This window comes from Anomalospiza imberbis, chromosome 7 (assembly GCF_031753505.1).
Source record: "Anomalospiza imberbis isolate Cuckoo-Finch-1a 21T00152 chromosome 7, ASM3175350v1, whole genome shotgun sequence".
Lineage (NCBI taxonomy): Eukaryota > Metazoa > Chordata > Aves > Passeriformes > Viduidae > Anomalospiza > Anomalospiza imberbis.
In genome coordinates, this window is record NC_089687.1 from 3,854,138 (window position 1) to 3,875,220 (window position 21,083).

General features: G+C 39.6%; 1 protein-coding gene across 9 annotated transcripts in view; it reads left to right on the forward strand.

Annotated features, from left to right (window-relative positions):
* The window catches only part of GTDC1 (glycosyltransferase like domain containing 1), a 117,938-nt gene that overhangs the window by 25,926 nt on the left and 70,929 nt on the right, over positions 1-21,083 (forward strand). For all 9 annotated transcript variants that reach the window (XR_011000622.1, XM_068195145.1, XM_068195147.1 and 6 more), the window contains 2 exons: positions 5,752-5,919; positions 9,243-9,416. Coding sequence is in view for 8 of the 9 variants with exons in the window: in XM_068195145.1 (XP_068051246.1) it covers positions 5,752-5,919; positions 9,243-9,416 (342 nt within the window). In the remaining variant the exon portion in view is untranslated. The remainder of the gene's footprint in view (positions 1-5,751; positions 5,920-9,242; positions 9,417-21,083) is intronic.

Here is a 21,083-nt window from a genome sequence, read left to right on the forward strand (position 1 = left end):
GGTAGCAGCCATGAATATTTATTACTCTACTGTATGTACATATAGCAATTACAGCAAGAGGAAAAAATATTTTTCTTTACAATTAATATTTGTAAACGTTTATGAAAGTACATAGAAATAAATAAGACAAACACATGGCCTAATTAAGATGAAAGGCATGACAACCCTTGTGATTTGTTCTGAAAAACAGAGACCATTAAAATAGTAAGACTTAATTATTTCTGTAAACATTGCAAATTATCTTTATCTACAAAAACCTTAATTTATGAGTTAAAATATCTATAAGCATTTTTGACATTTGTACATTCCATGTCAAAAAATTATTGTTAATTTATTATTTATTATACTGTCTACTGTCACATATTACCACTTATTAGTATTTATTGTTCAGAAATTCAGTGTCGTCTATTGTGTAATGGGGAAAGGAAAAGCATTTTATATGCGGTTGTAATTTGTGTGTTCTTGGGCTAGTGATAAAAAATGCAACTTCTGTAAGTTGATAGTCTAAAAATGTGTGTAACAACAAACAAAAGTAACTGGTCTGTTGAGATTGCTGACATTAACAGTGCTATTTGAGACACAGTTTACATTTGAAAGGTAACTTAAAGCCAAATCCATGGACTTGGCTAATTGCTGGGTTGAAATCAAGGAAAACTGATGGAGGAACCCTAACCATGAGGTCTGATCTGGAGGTGCTGGGAGGCTCCATCACCTTTGGAGCCCTTGTTTCTCCACGTGGGTGTGTCTGTGGTCAAACCTCTTGCCTTTGCCTTGGACTTTAAGGGGGCAGGATGGTTTGAATAAACTATAGTGCAATCCAGAATAAAGGCACAGGATGGTTTGGGTTGGAAGGGATCTTAAACTCATCCCATTCCACCCCTGCCATGGCCAGGGACACCTTCCACTATCTCAGGTTGCTCCAAGCCCCGTCCAACCTGGCCTTGGACACTTCCAGGGATCCAGGGGCAGCCACAGCTTCTCTGGGCACCCTATGCCAAGGCTTCACTGGTTTAACCAGTGCCATCTACTGAACAGTATTATTTTAGTATTTATTTTATCCTTTTCCCCTAAAAGGCTCGTATTTGTAGCCGTATCCAAATGTTAGTCTGTTTTATTGTAATACTGCTCCTGGAGGATGAGGAGTGCTCATAGCTCTTTTCTGGGCTGCCAGATCTTCAATCATAAACTCATTTTACTGTGGATGTAGTTGTTTAGCAGCAGAGAATTGTGGCTTTGGATTTTATTTGTGGAGCAGGAGAGTCCCTGCTGCTGCTGCAGGATTGTATCCTACAGCAATCCCCCTTTTCCAGGGACAGCTGGGTTACCTGTACTGCCACACAAATAGTGGCCACGTTTATCTGTCCTTCGTGCAGAGCTTCTGCCAGACTGAGGAACATTCCTCTACGAATCAGGTGCTGTTTCAAACTTGCTTTGTTCTATAAGCCTGGTGGATTGGAGAGTTCAGCCCCCATATCCATAGATACATAAATATGCCCTGTGTGGTCTCCCAAGGGGAAGGCAAAATGTGTTTTTAGTTAAGTTGCATGGGAATTTAATTGAAAGATTTAAGGCAAAGCCATAAAAGAGTAAATCATGGCTGCGTGACACAAAGAAGATTTATAAAGCCAAATAAAAATACTTTAGCACCTTCACTATTATAATTTGCTTAATATAAGTGGAAACCTGTATTAGTCATTTTGTCTGCTGGTAATTAAAAAAAAAAAAAAAAAAAAGGCTTTTAGATTTTACTGACTTTCAGTTGTTTGGAGTGAAAGAATGGGGAAGACAGTAGCAAAGGGCAGAGAATTCTGTGGACATGTCACATCTCTGAACCTGCAAGTGCACTCAGCTTCCTTCCCAGGAATATTTATTTTAGTTAAGCACATGCTTAACTAATTTCACACAAGCAGCTCCTCAGAAGGACTGTGAACTGATTCAGATGAAGCACGAGCATGGCTTTAGACTGCAGCTTGTGTGGATGGTGGCCCTGAAATCTGGCCAGTCTCCAAGGCAGTGGGGCTACTGCATGTGGGATGGTCCTGCTCTGTGCAAGAAGGTCACTTGTCACACAGCAAAATCCTCAGGGATGTTTTGGAGAGGAGAGCTGGGGCAGAGCTTTAGGAATGTGACCTTCAGCACAGGTTTAGTGAGGATTCACTCGCTGTATTTATTGGAGAGCACTGTATATATTAAATGCTGCAGTGTTGATAGGTCTCGATAAGGACACCATAATAGCAGTTGAATTGTAGGGGGTTTTGTGAGATGGTAAGTTAATGATGTAGCTGTTAATTTGAATTTAGCAGACGTTTTAAATATAGGTTTCTCTTACAGAGACAAAAGTTGCAATTTAAAGCTCTTTGGTGGTCTAAAAACAGCTTAATTCTCTAGTAGCATGGTAATAAGTACTAATCCAGCTTATACAGTGATTGTAGTATGTCATGTTTGTGAAAGATTGCCTAACTCTGCTTTCTCTGGGTTTTATGTTAATTTTTTTAAATTAAACATAAAACCTTATAACATCTTTATGCCGAGATAAACTGTTCAATTTAACTTGTGCTCAAGCAGCAGCTGTCAGGAATTATCATGTTTTGAGCGTTCTTGCCATCACCTTGTGTCTCTACCTCCCGGATACACTCTGTGGGATGATAAAGCTCACCTTGTTAGGATTTATTACTTAAATAATAACCCGAGGTAAAATGAAAGTTGATGTCACACAGAATGACAGCTGACATATATTTATGTCGCACGTTCCATTATAATAAACTTTCCTTTCTTCCCCTTGTAATAGGTGTTAAATGGAAATACACTCCAGCATATCCTCCAGTGCCCTGCGTGAGTCCATTAGCCACGAACGCGGCTGCTCTGTGGGCATGTTCACGGGGACTCGTGCTGTCAGGTGCTATTTAAGCTTGTAAAGCCAGGGAAATTGGTTAGTGCTGGTAGTTAGCAGCTTCTCTGCCAGTAAAGAAGCAGCCATGAGAGCCTCTCAGAGTCGGGATAAATTCTGGAAGTGCTGCGAAGTAGCAGAAGTGAATAGAGGAGGGTGTTTTCTAATGAGTGGTTTTATTTTAATTCTTTTCCTTGCTGTAAGAAGCACAGGCAATGTCATTTCAGGCTCTACATCTGAATTTGCTAGTCATCACCACAGTTTTCTCTTGACACCAGTTTATTATGCTGAGTTGGGCAGTGATAAGCGATCTGCTTGTTAGTTGAGTCTTATCAGTTTCTATTTACAGTGGAGAAAATTTAGATCTACCTCATGCAAGCTTTCCAAGTTTTCAGTCTTTGCCATGCTAGAAGCCAGGCTCCATTGTGCTCTAATGATGCTATTGAATTCCTCCAGTTTGCCTAAGCCAAGACTGCAGACACTGGGTTTTTTGCCTGTGGCTGTAGTCATAATTTTTTTCTCTCCTAATTATCCCATTGTTGATCTGAGCAAGTTAAGATGCATCAGAGCTACATGGTTTTGTCCAAGCTTATTTCTTGGATCTCTTCTCATTGTGTTCTCCATTGTCCTTTTCTTTCCAGTCAGTGTGTTAACCTCGGCATCTCCACTGTCTGCACTTCCCACCCTTGCTCTGTGCTGGTTCCCCTGGTTTCAGTCCCAATGTGCTGTATTTTTCCCCTCTCTTCCTTCAAACTCAGCCAGGTTCATCAATACCATCCTGTATCAGTTCTGTTTTCTTCCCTAACTCATGGCAGAAAATAATTTTTTGAAAGATCAGTATAGGAAAAGATAAACTATAATGCAATTCAGAAATGGAGTCCTAGAATGGCTTGGGGTAGAAAGGGCCTTAAAGCTCATCTTGTTCTATTTCCCTGCCATGGGCAGAGATGTTTTCTGCTATCCCAGGTTGCTCAAAGCCCCATCCAGCCTGGCCTTGGACATTTCCAGGGATCCAGGGGCAGCCACAGCTTCTCTGGGCACCCTGTGCCAGGCCCTCACCACCCTCACAGGGAAGAATTTCTTCCTTTATCTAATGTGAACCTATCCTTTTTTAATATGAAGCCATTCCCCCCTGTCCTATCAATAGCAAAAATTTTTTCCAAGCATTTCCTCTCATTTTTGCAGGTTTTGGGGTAGGTTTTCTCCAGTTTGCATTTTTCTTCTGTCACTCTGGTGCTGAGCAGGGATTTCGCATCACCCCCAGGAAGCTTTTCCTGCTCTGCTTTGAGCCTGGCACCCAGGTTATTATGAGGTCCAGAGGTCATTACTCACAGTGACAAATAAGTAATGACTTACCTAAAACTATTTTTTCCTCCTAGTATGACTCATAATAAACCTGAACTCATATCTTAATTGGCATTTTGTGTGACAGGCCCTTTAGAACCATCAAATATTTGATGAACAAGGCAATAACAATCATCTCTTACTTTTGTAAGCCTTTCAGATCAGCATTGACCCAGGCTGATGAAGATGGATACAGGATCTATGCCCTAGGAAGTGTTTGTTCTGTAGATACAGGTTATCTAAGAAGGGTGTAAGTTAGCAGAGATATGATATAATATATATGATCTAGATGGATGTTTGGGGAAGTTCCTGAGTTTTGAGGTTGGCAGCCAGAATCAGAAGTTTATCACATTAGTGATGTCAGTTTGGCAGTAATCTTGAACACAAAATTCATGTAAAAGTAGAAAGAATGGGAATAACAGTAGGAGAAAAAAAAACTTAGAAAAAATATTAAAAAAAATTGCATAAATCAGTTCTGAATCTGAATTACTAAAGTGGTGGATAGAAAAAAAAACAATTCAGAAGCAGGCTGTGTTGAAAAGTAGTTTATTAAACTTAATGTTCTATCTGTAATAGATACCTGATCTCAATTGTTTCTTTTGTTTTAGTCGCCTGTGGTAAGAAATACAGGACACAAATATCTGAGGCTCTTCAGCTCTCTGCAAGTTCAGGATTCACTTTGCTTGGAAGCAGTGCTAGCCAGGGGCCAGGAGATGATCACATGCTTTTGGTGAAATGCAGGGAAATCTACCACTGGTTACAGTAGGGTCAGGATTTCATATTACCCATTTAAATGCATTCATTTTCTGATAGCCTGGGAAGTTACACAAGGCTAAGATAGCAGCTTGTTAGGGGTGTTTGTGCATGCTTTATCTAATTGAAGGATGTGTGCAGTGTTGTGGACTGTGGAATAGCAGGAGTGCAGCGGCAGGACTGGGGTGCAAGGGTAGAAACAACATTTCATTATAGAGGATACCTAATAAAAATGTGAAAATAAAACAGAAAAAGGGTGGGGGGAAAAAAAAGAAAAGCAGACCATACTAGATAAGTGCAGTGCATAAATCAAAAGGGTTTATGTCATAACATGAACATGTGCCATTCCTGCTCATATATTGAATTTCAGTAGTTGGTTGCATAAAGAAGTAAAATGTAATGAAACTGGCAAGCAAAGTATTCCCTAGCCAGCCTTATCTTTGTTCCATTTGTCCTTCAGATACAGCTTTTCTTGCCTTTTTCAATAAAATCCATCCAGCTTTTTTTTTTTTATTATTATTTTGCATCTCTCTGTAACTGAGCTGGGAAGACCGATGAGATTCGGTGCTTTTCTAGTTGGGTTCTTAGCAGCTGCTTTTTAAGAGATCAAAACTTCGAGTGCTGCTACATGGTATTAAGGCTTAGCTATTGATGTGTCCCTATAGGGGTTATGTTTTTCTTGGGGGGGAGGGAGTGGGGAGCAGGGGAAGGGGTGACCCCTGCGAGCACGCTCGCCGGCGGTAAACACTGCTCTCCTTGTTTTCCAGGATCCTCTTTGCAAGCTCGGTGCTTAACCTGGCTGAACTCGCCGCCCTCCGCCCTGACCTTGGCAAATTGAAAAAGGTCCTCTACTTCCATGAGAACCAATTGGCATATCCTGTCCAGAAATGCCAGGAAAGGGATTTTCAATATGGATACAACCAAATACTTTCATGGTAGGTGTGGCTCGCACTGCTCCTCGTTATTTAAGGTGTCCTTCTGTCTACAGCATTGTAACCCTGAGGAGTCCTTCTCTATACACTTTTTTTTGGTATTAATTATTATTCTATTTTTATTTAGTATTGATTTATTTTTTTGGTATTAATTATTTTGCATTAATGTTTTACAAGACCATGTGGTGGCAGAAGGTGAAGGGTCGACCTCAAATGGAGAGTAGAGAGTAGGTTTAGATGAGATATTAGGAAGAAACTCTTCCTGTGAGGGTGGGGAGGCCCTGGCACAGGGTGCCCGGAGTAGCTGTGGCTGCCCCTGGATCGCTGGGAAGTGTCCAAGGCCAGGTTGGATGGAGCTTGGAGCAACCTGGGATAGTGGAAGATGTCCCATGGCAGGGGGTGGCACCGGTTGAGCTTTTAGGTCCCTTCCAACCCAGGTTATTCTGTGATTCTATAAACGATGACCCTGTACCAAACTGAGGTACCAGCAGAGTTCTGAGGACAGCTTGATAAAATCAGTGTGGCTGAACCACTTTGCTCTAAAAAATCATCTGAATTTTTTGTATAAAGTCCCCTAATGCTGCCATGGTGTACCTATTGCTGGTGGGATTTCTGACCTGTGCCTTGGCTGAAAGTGATGCTTTGTTTCTTGGATGCTTCACAAAGCTGCACTACTCAGCTTGTGCTTGGCCATAGCTTTTACTGCATCCAGCTAAAATTATGGAGAGGGTTTTAGGGAAATAAACAGAAATTAAAACGTACTGCAGCACTTTTCCTGTGAAGAGAGGGCAGTAAACATACCAGATAAATCCTTATATTTCTTTCATCTAGTATTCAGAAATTGTGCAGTGCTAAAATAACCAGACATTTTAAAGGCTGTGGCCCTTTATTGTTGCTAAAAACAAATGTATTTCTCGAATCTGAGTTAATGAAAGAAGTTAATAACAGCACCACTGAAAAGCTTTGTGGTTAGGCACTGCGCAGACCCAAGCAAAACAGCAAAACTCACTTGTTTTCAACTGAAATAAATTCATTTCCATGGTCTTTCTCACCTCTCTCTTGGTGGAAGAATTATAAAGAATAGGGCTTGAGCATTTTAAGGTTCAAGTTAAGCTTTTGCGTCTTTATAATCTAAGGCAGTTATGTTGAAATTTCTCAATTAATGATCTGTGTATGCTCTGGCCATTCTGCAGCTGCCTCTGCCACAGTGTTTGCAACATGTTTCACTTACTGAGCTGTAAAGATGGGAAAGTGGAGTGAAAAATCTTCTGAAAACAGTAGCAGCCATTTTCAGATGTTCTAACAAAAGGAAGTGTTTTCTGGCACCAGGAAAGGAATTTATATTTTTTGTATATATATTTTGCTTTATTGTGGCAGTTATTTTTCATACATCTGTTGTAAACTGACAAACATTTATCCTCAAAATATGCATTTTAAGTATCTTCTCTTATGAGATAAATAAAGATGATTTTTGTAGATCACAGAATCATGGAATGGTTTGGGTTGGAAGGGATTCTCAAGCCCACCTCGATCCAACCCTCTGCCATGGGGAGGGACATATTCCACTAGACCAGGTTTCTCCAAACCCATCCAACCTGGCTTTGGACACTTCCAGGGATGGGGTAAGAGATGCTCCATTCTGTCCCCTTCAGCCTCCAGTATCTGCTTCATGTAGTTCCATAATATTCATCTCCCATTTCTGTTCTGCTGAAATGCCAATTTAAGAGAAAATTGGAGCCGTGTCCTTTGTATTGTTTTTCACACTCCAATGGTCATCTGCAAAGAGGTGCCATCTTTTCAACTTCCAAGTATGTTAGAAATGGGGAAAATGCACCTTTCCACTTTTACACAGAGGCTTTGGAGACAATCAAAATTAGAACATTTTGAACCTTCAGGTCGGTGCTTTGGATCATTAAAAAATCAGAATTCTGATGTTTCTAAAGAGTTAATCTTTCTAATTTGCCCCTGATTTGCAGAGCCTGCAGGAAGGAGTCAGGGCAGATAAGAGTTCATGCACGAGAGAAGGTGAGATGATGTTGTTGGAGCCTTTGCTGCGTGTCAGAGAGCAGCAAAGAAATGTGTCGGGTTCCTGCCTCATGTCATCTGTAAATCAGTGCAGAAAAGATGACTGCTGTACAAAACTGAGGCTTCCAACGGGTTAAAAACCATAGGTGGGCAAGAGGGTAAGATGCCAGAAAGCATTTCAGCTCCTGCAGCCAGCTTGAAAAGGATTATTTCTCTCTAATGTTGGAGTTTCTTTGCTTTTCCTGCTGACTCCTGCTGCTTTGGTGAGCAGTGTCAGTTCTCTTTCTTGACCAGACAGCAGAAAGATGCAGAGAGGATGAATGACAGCCTCTCACCTCAAATATACTTTTCACCAGCCCTGTGACTTATGAACACATGTCCTCAATGTATCTTCTGACCTGTAGGTCTGTATTACAATATATAACATATCGAGAAAACCAACTGGCCATAAAGCATTTCTTACCTCAGTTAGTGCTGCGTGTGTTGGTGTAGCTCAGGTTGTGGCAGCACTGCCAGGATAAACTTCCAGATCCTTCAGGTTTTTTATAGCTTCTTATTTTCACCAGACTGACTCTAAGAGTGGAGAAATAATACCTGCTTTATCATTGAACTCCATCTTAAAATTATTGATCTGGTTGGTTTTTAAAACACAGCAGTAGAAATAAAACATTAAATTTATATGCCAATTATTTTTAAACTTTTATGAGAGGGATGGATATTGTATGCCATGTATTTTATTTTTATATATAGAGGATATACTCTTAATCAGGATTACGTTTACATCGGTTAAAATAACAATCCATTTCCATAGTGTCCTGCTGCCTGACGCACATGGTCAGTTGAAGGTAGGTTAACCAAAGGTAAGTTGTCCTTCAATAAAAACTATTTCTGAGGAATTTTCATTTTCTTCCAACTTTAATTCTGCAAAAGTCAGATTACAGTGGGCTTTATCTGTTCATAATATTTCTGAGAGATGGTGATAGTAACACTATACTTACCATTTTATGAACAAAACTCCACAGCTAGGATAGGATGTGCTCCTTTAGATTAATAATAGGAATTTATTATTAGGTTAAAAAGGTTAAACATGTTTTTAAAAGGTGAATAGAGAGAAATTAAGACATTTCTGATTAAGGTACTTAGGATACTCCTAATTCATGTGAAAAGGTTGATTTTAATTAGCATCCACTTGCACCTTTTGCTTGCTTATGAGAATATGTATCCTATTTCCTTTGCCTGTGGAATAATCCTGTTCCTTTTGTGCCAGCAATATGTTCATTAATCTTCACCGCTTTTTACAGTTTGGTTGCTGATGTTGTGGTGTTCAACTCTGCTTTTAATATGGAATCCTTTCTTAAATCCATTGGAAAATTTATGAAGCTGATTCCTGACCACAGACCTAAGGATCTGGAAAAAATAATCAGACCGAAGTGCCAAGTTCTTTATTTTCCAGTCAGGTTTCCTGATGTGAGCAGGTCAGTACATTTTCCACGTCATAAATTGCCTCCAGCCTGTCAAAACCCTGTATTTATGGTGACGTTCTAACTAATCAGCTAAAGCATCGTTAATGAATGAGTTTGATAATATGCAAAATCCCCTAATTGATAAATGTATTTCAATAATCAGGGGCTATTGAGGCAGCCGAGCCTGTCCTTAGTGCCTGTCGTGCAAACTTGCATCGTTCAGGATGAGTGGTTTCCCACTTGTTTGTGATTTCCCACTTGTTTCAGCCTTCCAGGAGTTGCCTGCTCCTCGGCGATGAATTTTTGGGGTTTTTTTGTTACGGTTGGGATTAAATGTGTGAGATGGTATTTTTTGTTTGGATTTAGATGTGTATTAGTTTTTATTTATATTACAGCGAGGTTTATAGTATTTTAATAAATTAAAAAGGGAGTTGTAGTTTTTCTTTAAAAGGTTTTTTAAAGGATAAATTGTTTAATTAAGAAATTATATTTAAATAATTTTTAACTTGTGGTTTGTGATATGGGTTTTTTAATTTAATTATATAATATTACTTAAATTTATGAAGAAGGTGAAGAAGAAGGATTAGTTTTTGTTTTAGAACTTTTATTTTGTTTTATATGTATTATATTTAAAACTTTAAGTTCTTCGTTTTTTACTGTGTGATATTACACATTTTTATTTACATACTTATGATTAAATTACACACTTACGATATTAGTTTTAGTATTTAATTTTGTAAGTTTTCGTTATGGTTTTAGGTTAAATGTAGCGGTTTTTTGGCGATCGGTGTTTGTTTAGACAACAATTTTAGACAGAAGGTCTGAAATTCTCAGTAGCCAGGGTTCCAACACCTCAGCTCTCTGCATGTTTGTGTGCAGGGGAGGTCAAGGAGGAGACAGAAATTCTGGAGAGCAGTGAAAGTGGTAAGCCTGCATCCAAGGAGCTGTTTTATCCCCTCCTCCCTCCCCTGCCTCTTTTACTGTCTTTCCAGGTGGGCAGGAGCGTTCCTGTGGCAGGGAGCAGACCTGCAGAGGTTGGCATTGCTGCAGCAGGAGCTGCTCTTCGCTCCTCCTCGGTTACTCTGAAGGACGTTTTTTATGGCCCTCGTTTCAGAGCCCGCCTTGAAATTAGCAGTGGGTTATGTGGCTCAAAGGGAACATTCACAGGATCCTTTTCACTTTTGATTAAACCTGGCACAATTGTTTTTCCTGTTATAAGGGACTCTCCTCCCACTGAACAGGAACTTTGCTTCAGTGGGACCGGCACTAAATAGAGTGTGATTCTGCAATTTGATTATGCTCTTAAACCCAGCACCATGCTGGGTACATTTTTTTTGCTGAAATAAGGATGGGAAACACTGCAATGACTTTGCAAGAGCCCACCTTTTGATCTGATAATAAGTTCTAGCCACACTTGAGATCGTTGTCCCTGACCAGCCTGTACTTAGAGTTATTTCAAAGGCTAAATATACATGTGTGGTAGTTTGAGGTAGAGACATTTTTAGTGCAGGAGCTGAGGTCCTGCACTTGCACATGTACCTAAACTGCAAGGTTTGAGTTTCAGTGTCTTGGAAAACTTTGTATTCTAAAATACTGATGCAAATCATTTAGAAATCAATGTCTAAAATTAAATCTTTAAATGTCTATTTTTGACAAGTGGGTTAAAATCCTCCAGTGTTTCTTAGGAATGTGGCTGCTTGGATGGCAACATAGTTCAGTACCTGTATATCTTTGAGGATCTACTATTCTCTCTTAGAGTTCAGAGCTTTTGAGCACAGGGAGTGCTGTGGGTGCTCAGCATATTTGACGTGGAGCCAGTTCCAGAGGCTCTTGGGGTTTTGGCATACCTTAGGAATCATGTGGCCCAGACCTAGATTTGGAGATGAAGTTATGATAACCCTGTCTCGTATATTACATCATCTCTTTTGGACTTGTCAGCCCTGGCAGATGGGGTCAGACAAGATCTGACAAATTAGGCTGAAGTCATCATACACACAGCGCTCATTTGTCCAAAGCAGGAGGTGATTAGGTGGGTAAAATCATGAGCCTGCTACCTAAACTGGTACAGCAGGAAGATCTCACATCTCACTGTGTGCTCTTTCAGAGTCCTGCTCTCATATTAAATCCCATCTCACAAGGCAGGGCACCTTCCCCATTTTATTGTGGTCGCCGCACTTGGGATTATATCAGAAACCTCTTTTCAACACTGATGGGAAAGATTAAGATATTCATAAACAACTGTGTGACAGTAAAACTTTCACAGCAGAGTGATTAGAAACAAAAATTAATGTCAGCGCTGTTATATCTAATATATATTTTATTCAACAGCCAATTCTAGATATAAGATCTGAGGTGTTTAGACAAAGTCCAATACCAAGACAACAGGAAAAAATCTGAAGAAAAGGCTGCTTCTGCCTGACTCTGAAGTTCTTTGGGGTTTGACCTTCAGCTGCAGCCAAAATTTGCTATTTCTTTACATGTTTTACATAAAGTTGAATGCACCTGTGGCAATTCAAAGCTGATTTTTAATTTGGATTGTACTAGTATAGTGACTGAATGGAGACTGAGGAGAAAAAGGTTAAGAAAAATTGTGGCCAAGCTAAAATTTATAAAGCAAGCTCTTAGCCCAGAGTGATTTTCAAGTTATTTTCAAATGGTAATTTGCTTTATCCAAACCAAACTCATACAGTGTAAGTAAGTGATTATTTGCATGACTGACAATCATTTCAGTGCCTGCAGTCTTTTTAAAATGCATAATTTTGCTGAGATGTTGGGAAAATATTTAAAAATTCTGAAGGCAAAATAACCATGGTGGGTTTTGTTTTTTTTTTTTTTTTGACCTCTTTAATTTTGCGTGTGAATGTCTCAGTGTGTGTTCTTGTCTGAAACATAATCTACCTTTGGGTTGGGGAGAGAGAGGTGATCGGAGAAATCATCCTCACATGTGTGATGGGGAGCTTTTTAAGATTATTTTAGATTAATATTGCAGTTGTAGGGCAAAATACATCTGAGCCTTGATCAAAACCAGCGTAATGAAGCATCATGTCACAGGAGTTAATCCTGTAAAATATCTACCTTTTAATGTAATTACTGTAGGTGATGGCCACAAACAGCAAAAGCAGCATAGTAAATGATCACTTAAGAGGAGAGGTATAATGATGAAAGATATCCTAGGAAACACTTGTGGATACTCTGAGAGGCACCACTGTAATTTGTAGTGTGTATTTAAATATTTCAAATGGGCCTCTAATGGGCTTTTCTACTTCTGAGGGGAAGTTGTTGATGCTTTTTTATAAAGAATCTTTTTTTTTTAATAAATGTTTGTCATTAGGACCCGTGTTGGTGTTCCTAGAGCAAACCCAGCAGACTGTGGTCCTTATCTGACAATGAGAGGAGATGAAAGGATTTGAGGATTTGACAGAATAAGATATTTGCTGACCTAATCCTCCTGTTTTCTGGTTCTGACAATGACTGGTTTCCTTATTATATCCTGTGGTGCCAAGGCTGCTCCATGTATAGCCACCCCATATGATTTCTGACTTGAATTCTACTCTTTGTCCATTCTGGTGAAGTATATGATGTGGGAGTAAATAGCAGAGTAATTCTAAGCTTCAAGACAAAAAACCCCCCTGAATTCAGTCTGTCCCTTCAAAGTGCATTGGTGTTGCAAGGGATGGAGAGCAGTGGCTGATCTGCCATGTGTGCTGTGTATCAGACTGGGGGTTTATAGCACAGAGTTAAATGCATTGTAATTCACACTTACCTGGCCATTGACTTCATTTTAGTATCTTTTCTATTCTAACATAAATAAAATCCAATTTTTTTTCGCTGTACGATCAATAGAGTCTATTTTGATATAGTCTTTTTCCACTCTTGCACTGTAAAGTGATGGTCAAGGAAGAAATTCCTTTTGCCTGATGTTGTCTTTGGTACTTCTCTACATGCCAGCAGAGCCCTCTGGAAAACTGCAAGGTCTTTGTGGGTATTTGGATATGCACTGGACCATTATCCTGGTCTAGTGGAAGGTGTCTCTGCCTGTGGCAGAACTAGATGATCTTTAAGCTCCCTTCCAGCCCAACCCATTCCATGATCCTATGATTTTATAGGAATTCTCTCATCCCATCTGTGCCCACATTGTCAATAGCAGTTTGCAAAGCAGGGTCAGATTAGGTGCTCCTTGGAATTCATTCCAATGAAAATTTCAATTTAGATTTTGGTTATTATTACTATTCCTCTGATTGCAGTATATCTTTATTGTTATCACAATGTGGTAGGATGTTTTTATAAGCAAGAATGAAGTAACATTCCTAAGAGCTCAAAATTCACAATGGACTGAGGTGGAATAATATAAAAGAAACATGAGAGTATGAGGATAACAGCAGAAAATAAAACCTGCTTTTTTTTTTAAGTGGAACTTGTATTATCTGCATTACACATTTTGAAGTAGAATTAAAGATTTTAGACTTGTTCCTTCGTTTGCTTTTATAACTTAGTACAGTTAACAGGACATTCTCAACCATTTGGGCTTACATCTTTTTAGTTATAGTGTGAGAGAGGCAGAATTTGCCAATTCAGAGAGTATTTTAGGGCCAGTCAAGGGAGTTGCTGAGTAAAGCAGAAGTTTCTCAAAGACACTGACATTATCTCTTGTGCTGAAACACATGCTAAAAAGCCTGTTTTGGAGAAGAAAAAAAAAATTAAATAAATTAATTGCGTCACTTGGATCAGGTTTGCAGGGCTGAACTTAACTGGAAAAATGCAGATGTCAATGAGCAAGGAGAGACTGGAATTCACAGGAGCCCAGAGCTATGGATGGGCACTGGGGACATGTCTGCGTTGCAGGGAAAGCTGCTCAGCAGTGGTACCCATGTGAGCTGTAGTGAACTGTCGTGCATGTGGGAAGCCGTAGATAGCTTAGAAGAGCAGTTTTTGGCTAATTAGCCTTCCAGTGAAATAGCATGTATTAGCTTAGGTGGAGTGCTAATGACAGTGACTCTGGTACTGAGGGTACCTCCTGCCTTTGGTGGTGGCTCGGGCATCTCCGTGGTGCTCTGTGCCCTCTCCAGTGGCACAGCCTCGCTGCCACCACCATTTATGGGTCATTAGCATAATTGGAAAGTGCCAATAGACTGCTCCTGCCTTGGGGCTTGCTGCTGAAGAGCTGGGGGATGGAAATTGCTCCCCAGAATGTCTTTCCTTCTCACCTGCCGCAAGCGGGATTTGAGGATCGGTGTTGGCACGCTGAGAGTTACACAACGAGCACGAAGGATGCTCTCAGGATCTGGGACACAGCCCCTGTTGGGAGGAATGTGCAGAGTGGGCTCAGAAGGGGCAATAAATCGAGTCTTTTCATTGTGGAACTGTTGGCAGTGGGGTGGTTCCTTCTGCCCTTCTGGGATTAGTGCTAACTCAGGTAGCTGCACCTGCAGTGAGGGTTTAGGTGGTTCAGTGAAGGACACCTTCATTTTCAGTGGTGTTTTCTCACATGATGCTTCCTCCACACACTCATCCTGTGCTGTCTTGAGTGATGTAGGAGTTTCCATTCTCCTTCTGGATCATGGAAGAGCTGTTACCCCAACCTTATCTTCCAGGCAGAACATGTCAATTTTATCCCCAAAATATTTATCCCCAGGCAACTCCAGCAGCATCAGAATGAGAATGCTCTCCTAGAGAAGGGCCTGGCTGAAGAGTCTGCTGAGATGTATTCATTCTGCAAAACTTGCTAAAAAGTAATTTCTTTTTTATCTATTCAGGAACAAAAATAGTTTTACTGACTCTCTTTTATCTGTCGTATAGGTATTCCTCTAAATGCTACCATAATAACCATTTAGGCTCAAAATAGCTCACAAGGATACTTAAGCAGAATTCTCTGTGCAACCCACTTTTTTATTATGTTGGGTACTGCTCATGTTGCATACAACACATTCCCATAAAATTTGCTTTTTGTATTTACAGAGAAATTTCTCTGGAGAGTTAGGGTCTTGTAAAACATTCTTGTTCTACAGCGTGAATGAATTATCATACTCTGGGGAATTAAAAGTGAAGTGTACTGAAGAAAAGAATTTTTTCATTAAAATGCAGTTTATATTGATAAAACAGATTACTAGCATTTGATGAAATGTGAAACTTGGATCTACCCATATCGCTAAATCACCAGTAGGTTTATTTTGGCAAGAAGAATAGTATGTAATGTATATCAGGACCAATCGTTATACAGTACCTGTTAGTTTTGTATTAGATTAAATTGTCTTTCACTAAAGTACTTGGAAAAAACCCTACTATATCTGTATCTTGAAGTAGCAGAATGTGGTAACCAAGAATATTAGAAAATAAAAGCTGTCGTGTTATCAGTTTTGGCACAGTCATTTATCAATCAGTATTTTAAACATTGACAAGTGGTAATTTAATAGGGAATGACCCTGTTGGCAGGAAGTTCTAATGACAGATGATGCAAACTCATTTATCACTATGGGGCTGTGCTGGCTTCTTACCTTTCTCAGTATCACAGCTCATATTTTCCAAGTCTGGGATGTGAGAAGCCACAAAGGGCAAAACCTGTGGCACTGAGCCTATAACCACTCCCATCTAATCTGATTAACCCCTTAGCTGCAAATTTCTCTGCAGCAGAGCTGGTAAGAGCTACAAGTTCTCATACTGATTAAAATACCATTTGCTTTTTAAGGAGGATTTTCCATAATACTTTCCCGTAGGCAGTTTTTCAGAAATATTCAAGTTGTGTCACTGTGAATACACAGCTGAGACGTGTGCTGGTGCTTGGCTTTCAAAAAACAAACCACATCCTAATAATTAATAGCACATTTCATTAGCAGGCATTAAAAATATTGCATGCAGTGCCCTATACAATGGGCAGCTATTATTATTATTATTATCATTACGACTTGAGGAGGAAATGGATGCATTCAGAGGTTTAATTGATTCGTGCATATTCATGTGGGAAGTCAGTGGTGGAGTCACGACTGGACTGGATTATTATGCACTTCCATGCATAATAATTTTTCTGCAACTTGGGAAGAGAATAGCCTACCTTGCTGTAATAAATGTGGGCATTTGGAGTTGAAGGATGTCATGGGAGAAGGGTTGAAAATGGCACCTTCATCAGCAACTGGTATGGATGGTACTCCTCAGTCTTCTGGGATTCCATCTGGAATACACTCATGCAGTGTACTTACTCTGTACTTAATTAAATAATTTTACTTTAGTTTCCACACTAGTAGAAGTTTTAATTGATTTAATCTGAATTTATGTTACCTTTTTTAAAAGCATCATAAACACAAGTCCTTGTGGGGGCTTTCTTCACTTTCCTACCTCAATGTCTCTCTCTGTCCTTTCTTCTCCTTTTACAACAGTCTTTCTCCTGAGTGCTGGGGTTGAGTTAAATATCATTCCCGTTCAGGATGATTGAGACATGAAATGCTATCAGAGTTTGCATCAAATTGTTGTCATAAGAATCAGTGAAATTTAAATTTAATTGGTTCAAATTGTCACAGCAGACTCAAAATAAAGCTGTGGGTTTGTTTGTTTTTTTTTTTTTTTTTTTTTTTTTTATTCAAAGTGGAAAATTGCTGTTGCTTAATAGCAGAATCCTGCAAAGTACTAAGTAGCCTCATTTTACCTGCAGTCGGGGGAACTGAGTGCTTTTGGTGGGAATAAAATGTTAACAGGGGCAGAAAAAGGTTGCACAAAACTAACTGGGTACTGAGTGGTCTGGCTGTGGCCAGGTCCCTTTTAATCCATAAGAACTTAAATCATTTGCATGTGTGAAGGATGTTTTTTATACACAAGGCTGTCCCTGCTGGATTTTGCATTTCAAAATACTGCCCTTCAACGTTTGAACAATTTCATATTTTTTTATTATGAAATTCATGAATATTACATGGAAGTGAAGGTGGATCTTTTTTTTTTTTTTTTTCCTTTAAAGGGATTTCATGCTTACAGGATTGTAACAGAGAGGGAGGAAGTCATGTTGGGCATCTTATTTCTTAGTTGCTACATGAGGCAATGACAGAACCTTATTGTCTAAATATTCTGGGTAGTTGCAATATAGTATAAGAGAAAACAGGTAATCTGCTAAAAATTGTGGAAAATATAAAGAATAGGAAGTGAAATACGAGTTTTTGGAGATTCTTCACTAAGAATACAAAATGTCAGAAATCAGTTTTGAAAGGATGAAAGAACCTCTGTTCCCGGTTGTAGGGGAATGGGAATACCTTTAGAAAAAAACACATTTCATCTCGAATGCAGTATTAATTTGGGGAGAAAAAAGCTAAACCAACCAAAACCCAAACAAGCAGCACCTTATAAAAGAGTGGTGGAATTGATTGCCTTGCAAATGGTTATTAAATGTGAGACTGAAACTTTATGTGTGTTGGATCTGCTTCAAGCACTGTTGTGTACAAGATTGCAGACAACCCATTCCAGCTACAGTCAGAGGTACCGTCAGATGGAGGTGTCAGTGGGGAAGATATGAAGATGTTCTATAGGAATTATAGAGAATAAGAGAACAAAATTGCAGGATGGAATACATAAAATCACATATTGAAGAGGAAACTTGGAGTGTAGCTCTCCAGTCCTGTGGAGATGACCTTTATGTAATGTGTAAGAACAACTAAATGCAGATGTTTTATTTATACATAACCAAATGGGATGAAGTTAAATGATTTTTAATTTTGCCAAATCACAGATAATTTCTTTGTTGCTCAAGGAGTGTTTTAATCTAGTTAGGTTTTTTTTTCTGTGGTTTATTTGTTTGGGGGTTTTTTTGTTTGTTTTTTTTTTTACATTTGCAAATAGTTAATATTTTATATTTTGGACATTCCCCCTCAGTTGTGACTCCCAGATGAAATAATCCTCCTTTTCTTCCCTTTAAATAATTTAGATAGCATACATTTAAAAATATGAAAATCCCAACGTAAATGTGCCAGAATTGCTTTTAAGGTAGGAGGCTGTTCTGCTTTACTATGGAAAAGATGCATCTCTAAATGGTAATGAGGCTTCATCAGTCCTGGGCTTACAAACACCAAGTCATAGGGATGCTTTGTGGAAGAGCTGGGAGATCCAAGTCCAGGACTCTTTTCCCAGCCTCTTATCTTAAAATGATCTGGGTTGGATGGAGCCTGAAAGATCATCTTGTTCTACCCCTGCCATGGGCAGGGACACCTTCCATTATCCCAGGGTGCTCCAAGCCCTGTCCAGCCTGGCCTTGGACATTTCCAGGGATCCAGGGGCAGCCACAGCTTTTCTGGGCACCCTGTGTCAGGGCCTCACCACCCTCACAGGGAGCAATTCCTTCCCAATATCCCCTCTAACCCTGCCCTATGTTAGTGGGAAGCCATTTTCCTTGTCCTATCACTCCATGACCTTGTCCAAAGTCCCTCTCCAGCTCTCTTGGAGCCGCTTTAAGCACTTCAAGGGGCCCTAAATTCTCCCCAGATCCATCCCTTCCCAAGGCTGAACACTCCCAGCTTTTTCAGTCTGTCCTTAACATAGCTGAGGGACTCCACCCCTTGAAGCATCTTCATGGCTTCCTTTAGACTTGTGCCAACAGCTCCAGGTTTTCCTCAAGTATGTAGGAAAAAAAGCTTTTGGGATTAGATTACCTTTTGTAGTAGTGGGACATTTTTTGTTGAGAAATAATTATCTGCTGCAGAGTGGTTTTGGATATTATAAAACAAGATACCATTACGTTCAGTTCATTATTTTCAAGTAGAGTTACAGGCAGTAACAACAGCCAGGAAGAAGAAATTACGTATTAAGTTGAATCATCCAATCTGTGGTAAATTTTACCATTTAAAAACTCATAAAATAGTTCCATTTTCCTTTAAGATAAATGCTAAGTAGTGCTCAGGTCAGGCTTGCAGAAAGCTGGACTTTATCCATCTGTGACCTGCTGTATGTATTTCTTTTCCCCACACAACCCTGGGACTCATCATCAGACCCCATCCTCTCTATTTTCATTACTGCCCAACCAGCCATGGGAGTAATGATTCCACAGAATCATGGACAGCCTTGGGCTGGAAGATACTCTAGATCATTTGTTAGTGGTGTGTGATGTCTCACCAGCAGAACCCTCATCTTTCCACTTGTGCTTCCTTATCATGTCTTTTTTTCTGGAACCACAGGTCTCTTACTGCTGGTTCTGCAGCAGTTGAAGAGCCTCAGATTTGATTTCTCCAGGATGGATTTGGTTTTAGGTATGTTCCACTCTCCATGACAGAATACTTATTATGAATATTCTGCAACAGGATTACATCTTCAGTTCTATGACTTTGACACTCAAAAAAACCCCAAGCTATTCACAGCCATGTTCTCCTTTGAACTCTTAAACATTTTCCATCTGCAGCTGATGGTTCTCACGGGTGTTAAATAGAGAAATAGGCAGATCTTCCTTCCCTTGATCACTTTGATGTGCTAAAAGGTGAACCAGTCTTTGTGGCTGTGCAGGTATTGCCAGAAATGTACTGACATTTAGTGTAGCTAAATAGCTACACCATACCATATATATTTATTTTTAAAAAAAGTTTACTTGAATCTCATATGCCATAGAAAAGACATTTTAAATGTACAGATTGATTTGTCTATGTAAAGCACTGGAAAAAAATGTATGTTGTTCTGGTCACCCATGCTCAAGAAAGATTAATTTAAACTGTGAAACAGGTGTAGAGAATTGCTGCTAGGATGATTAGGAGAATCTGTATTATGAGAGCAGATTAAAAGAGTATGGCTCACTTGTCCTAGCAAAATAAAGGTTGAGAAGGGGATATATGTTAATCTTTATAAATACAGTCAGAGGATAAATGCCATGAAAGAGGAGGAATTATTTAAGTTTCAGGATAATCCTTACAACATCCACTAGGTATAAATTGGTCATTATTAAATGACTGAGACTGGAAGTGAAAAAATGGGTGTGGAGGGTGGTTGCATGGTTTGATTTTTATTTTCTAGAGACACATTTAGTTGGGAAATGACTCTTGATACACTATTGAAATGCAAGTTTGATAAATTCATAGAATGGTTGGTTAAACAATATAGGAGTAGTGCCAGGCAGCTGCAGATGTTTGTTATGATGATATCCCCAAGATGAAGGTGAAAAAAGATGGATGATGAGTTGGTCACTTGATGACTTCAGTCTTGAGACCTGAACTGGTTTGTGAAGGAGATCCTGAGTTTTCAGCGTCTGTACAAGACACAACAGCCCAGCCTGTTCTGTGTTCTGCACAGGGGTGATCTTGTAGATCATTAATCACGTGTTTCATAAACGAGCAGTGTCCTGCAAGGTACTTCCAGCTCGCCTGTCCAGCCTCTGACTGCGTTTGGGGTAGGCTGAACTTTTATTAGTTGCATTCATAATGACCATTGTGGGAAGGGAAAAGAAGCGAGGGGAATGTTTTTGTCTGACTGTACTGGGTTCATCTGGACGTTTTAGTGCTTTTGAAAAAAAACACATCATGGCCAGTGCTTTTTGTCCCTCCTCTTCTTTGCCTTTGCAACAAGCAAGTTTTTGAGGCATCACTGTTAGAATCATGAAATCTTGGAATGGTTTGGGTTGACAGAGGCCTTAATGACCATCTGGTTCCATTTGCCCACCGTGGGCAGGGACATCTTCCACTAGACCAGGTTGCTCCAAGCCTCATGCAGCCCGGTCTGGAACTCTCCATGGTG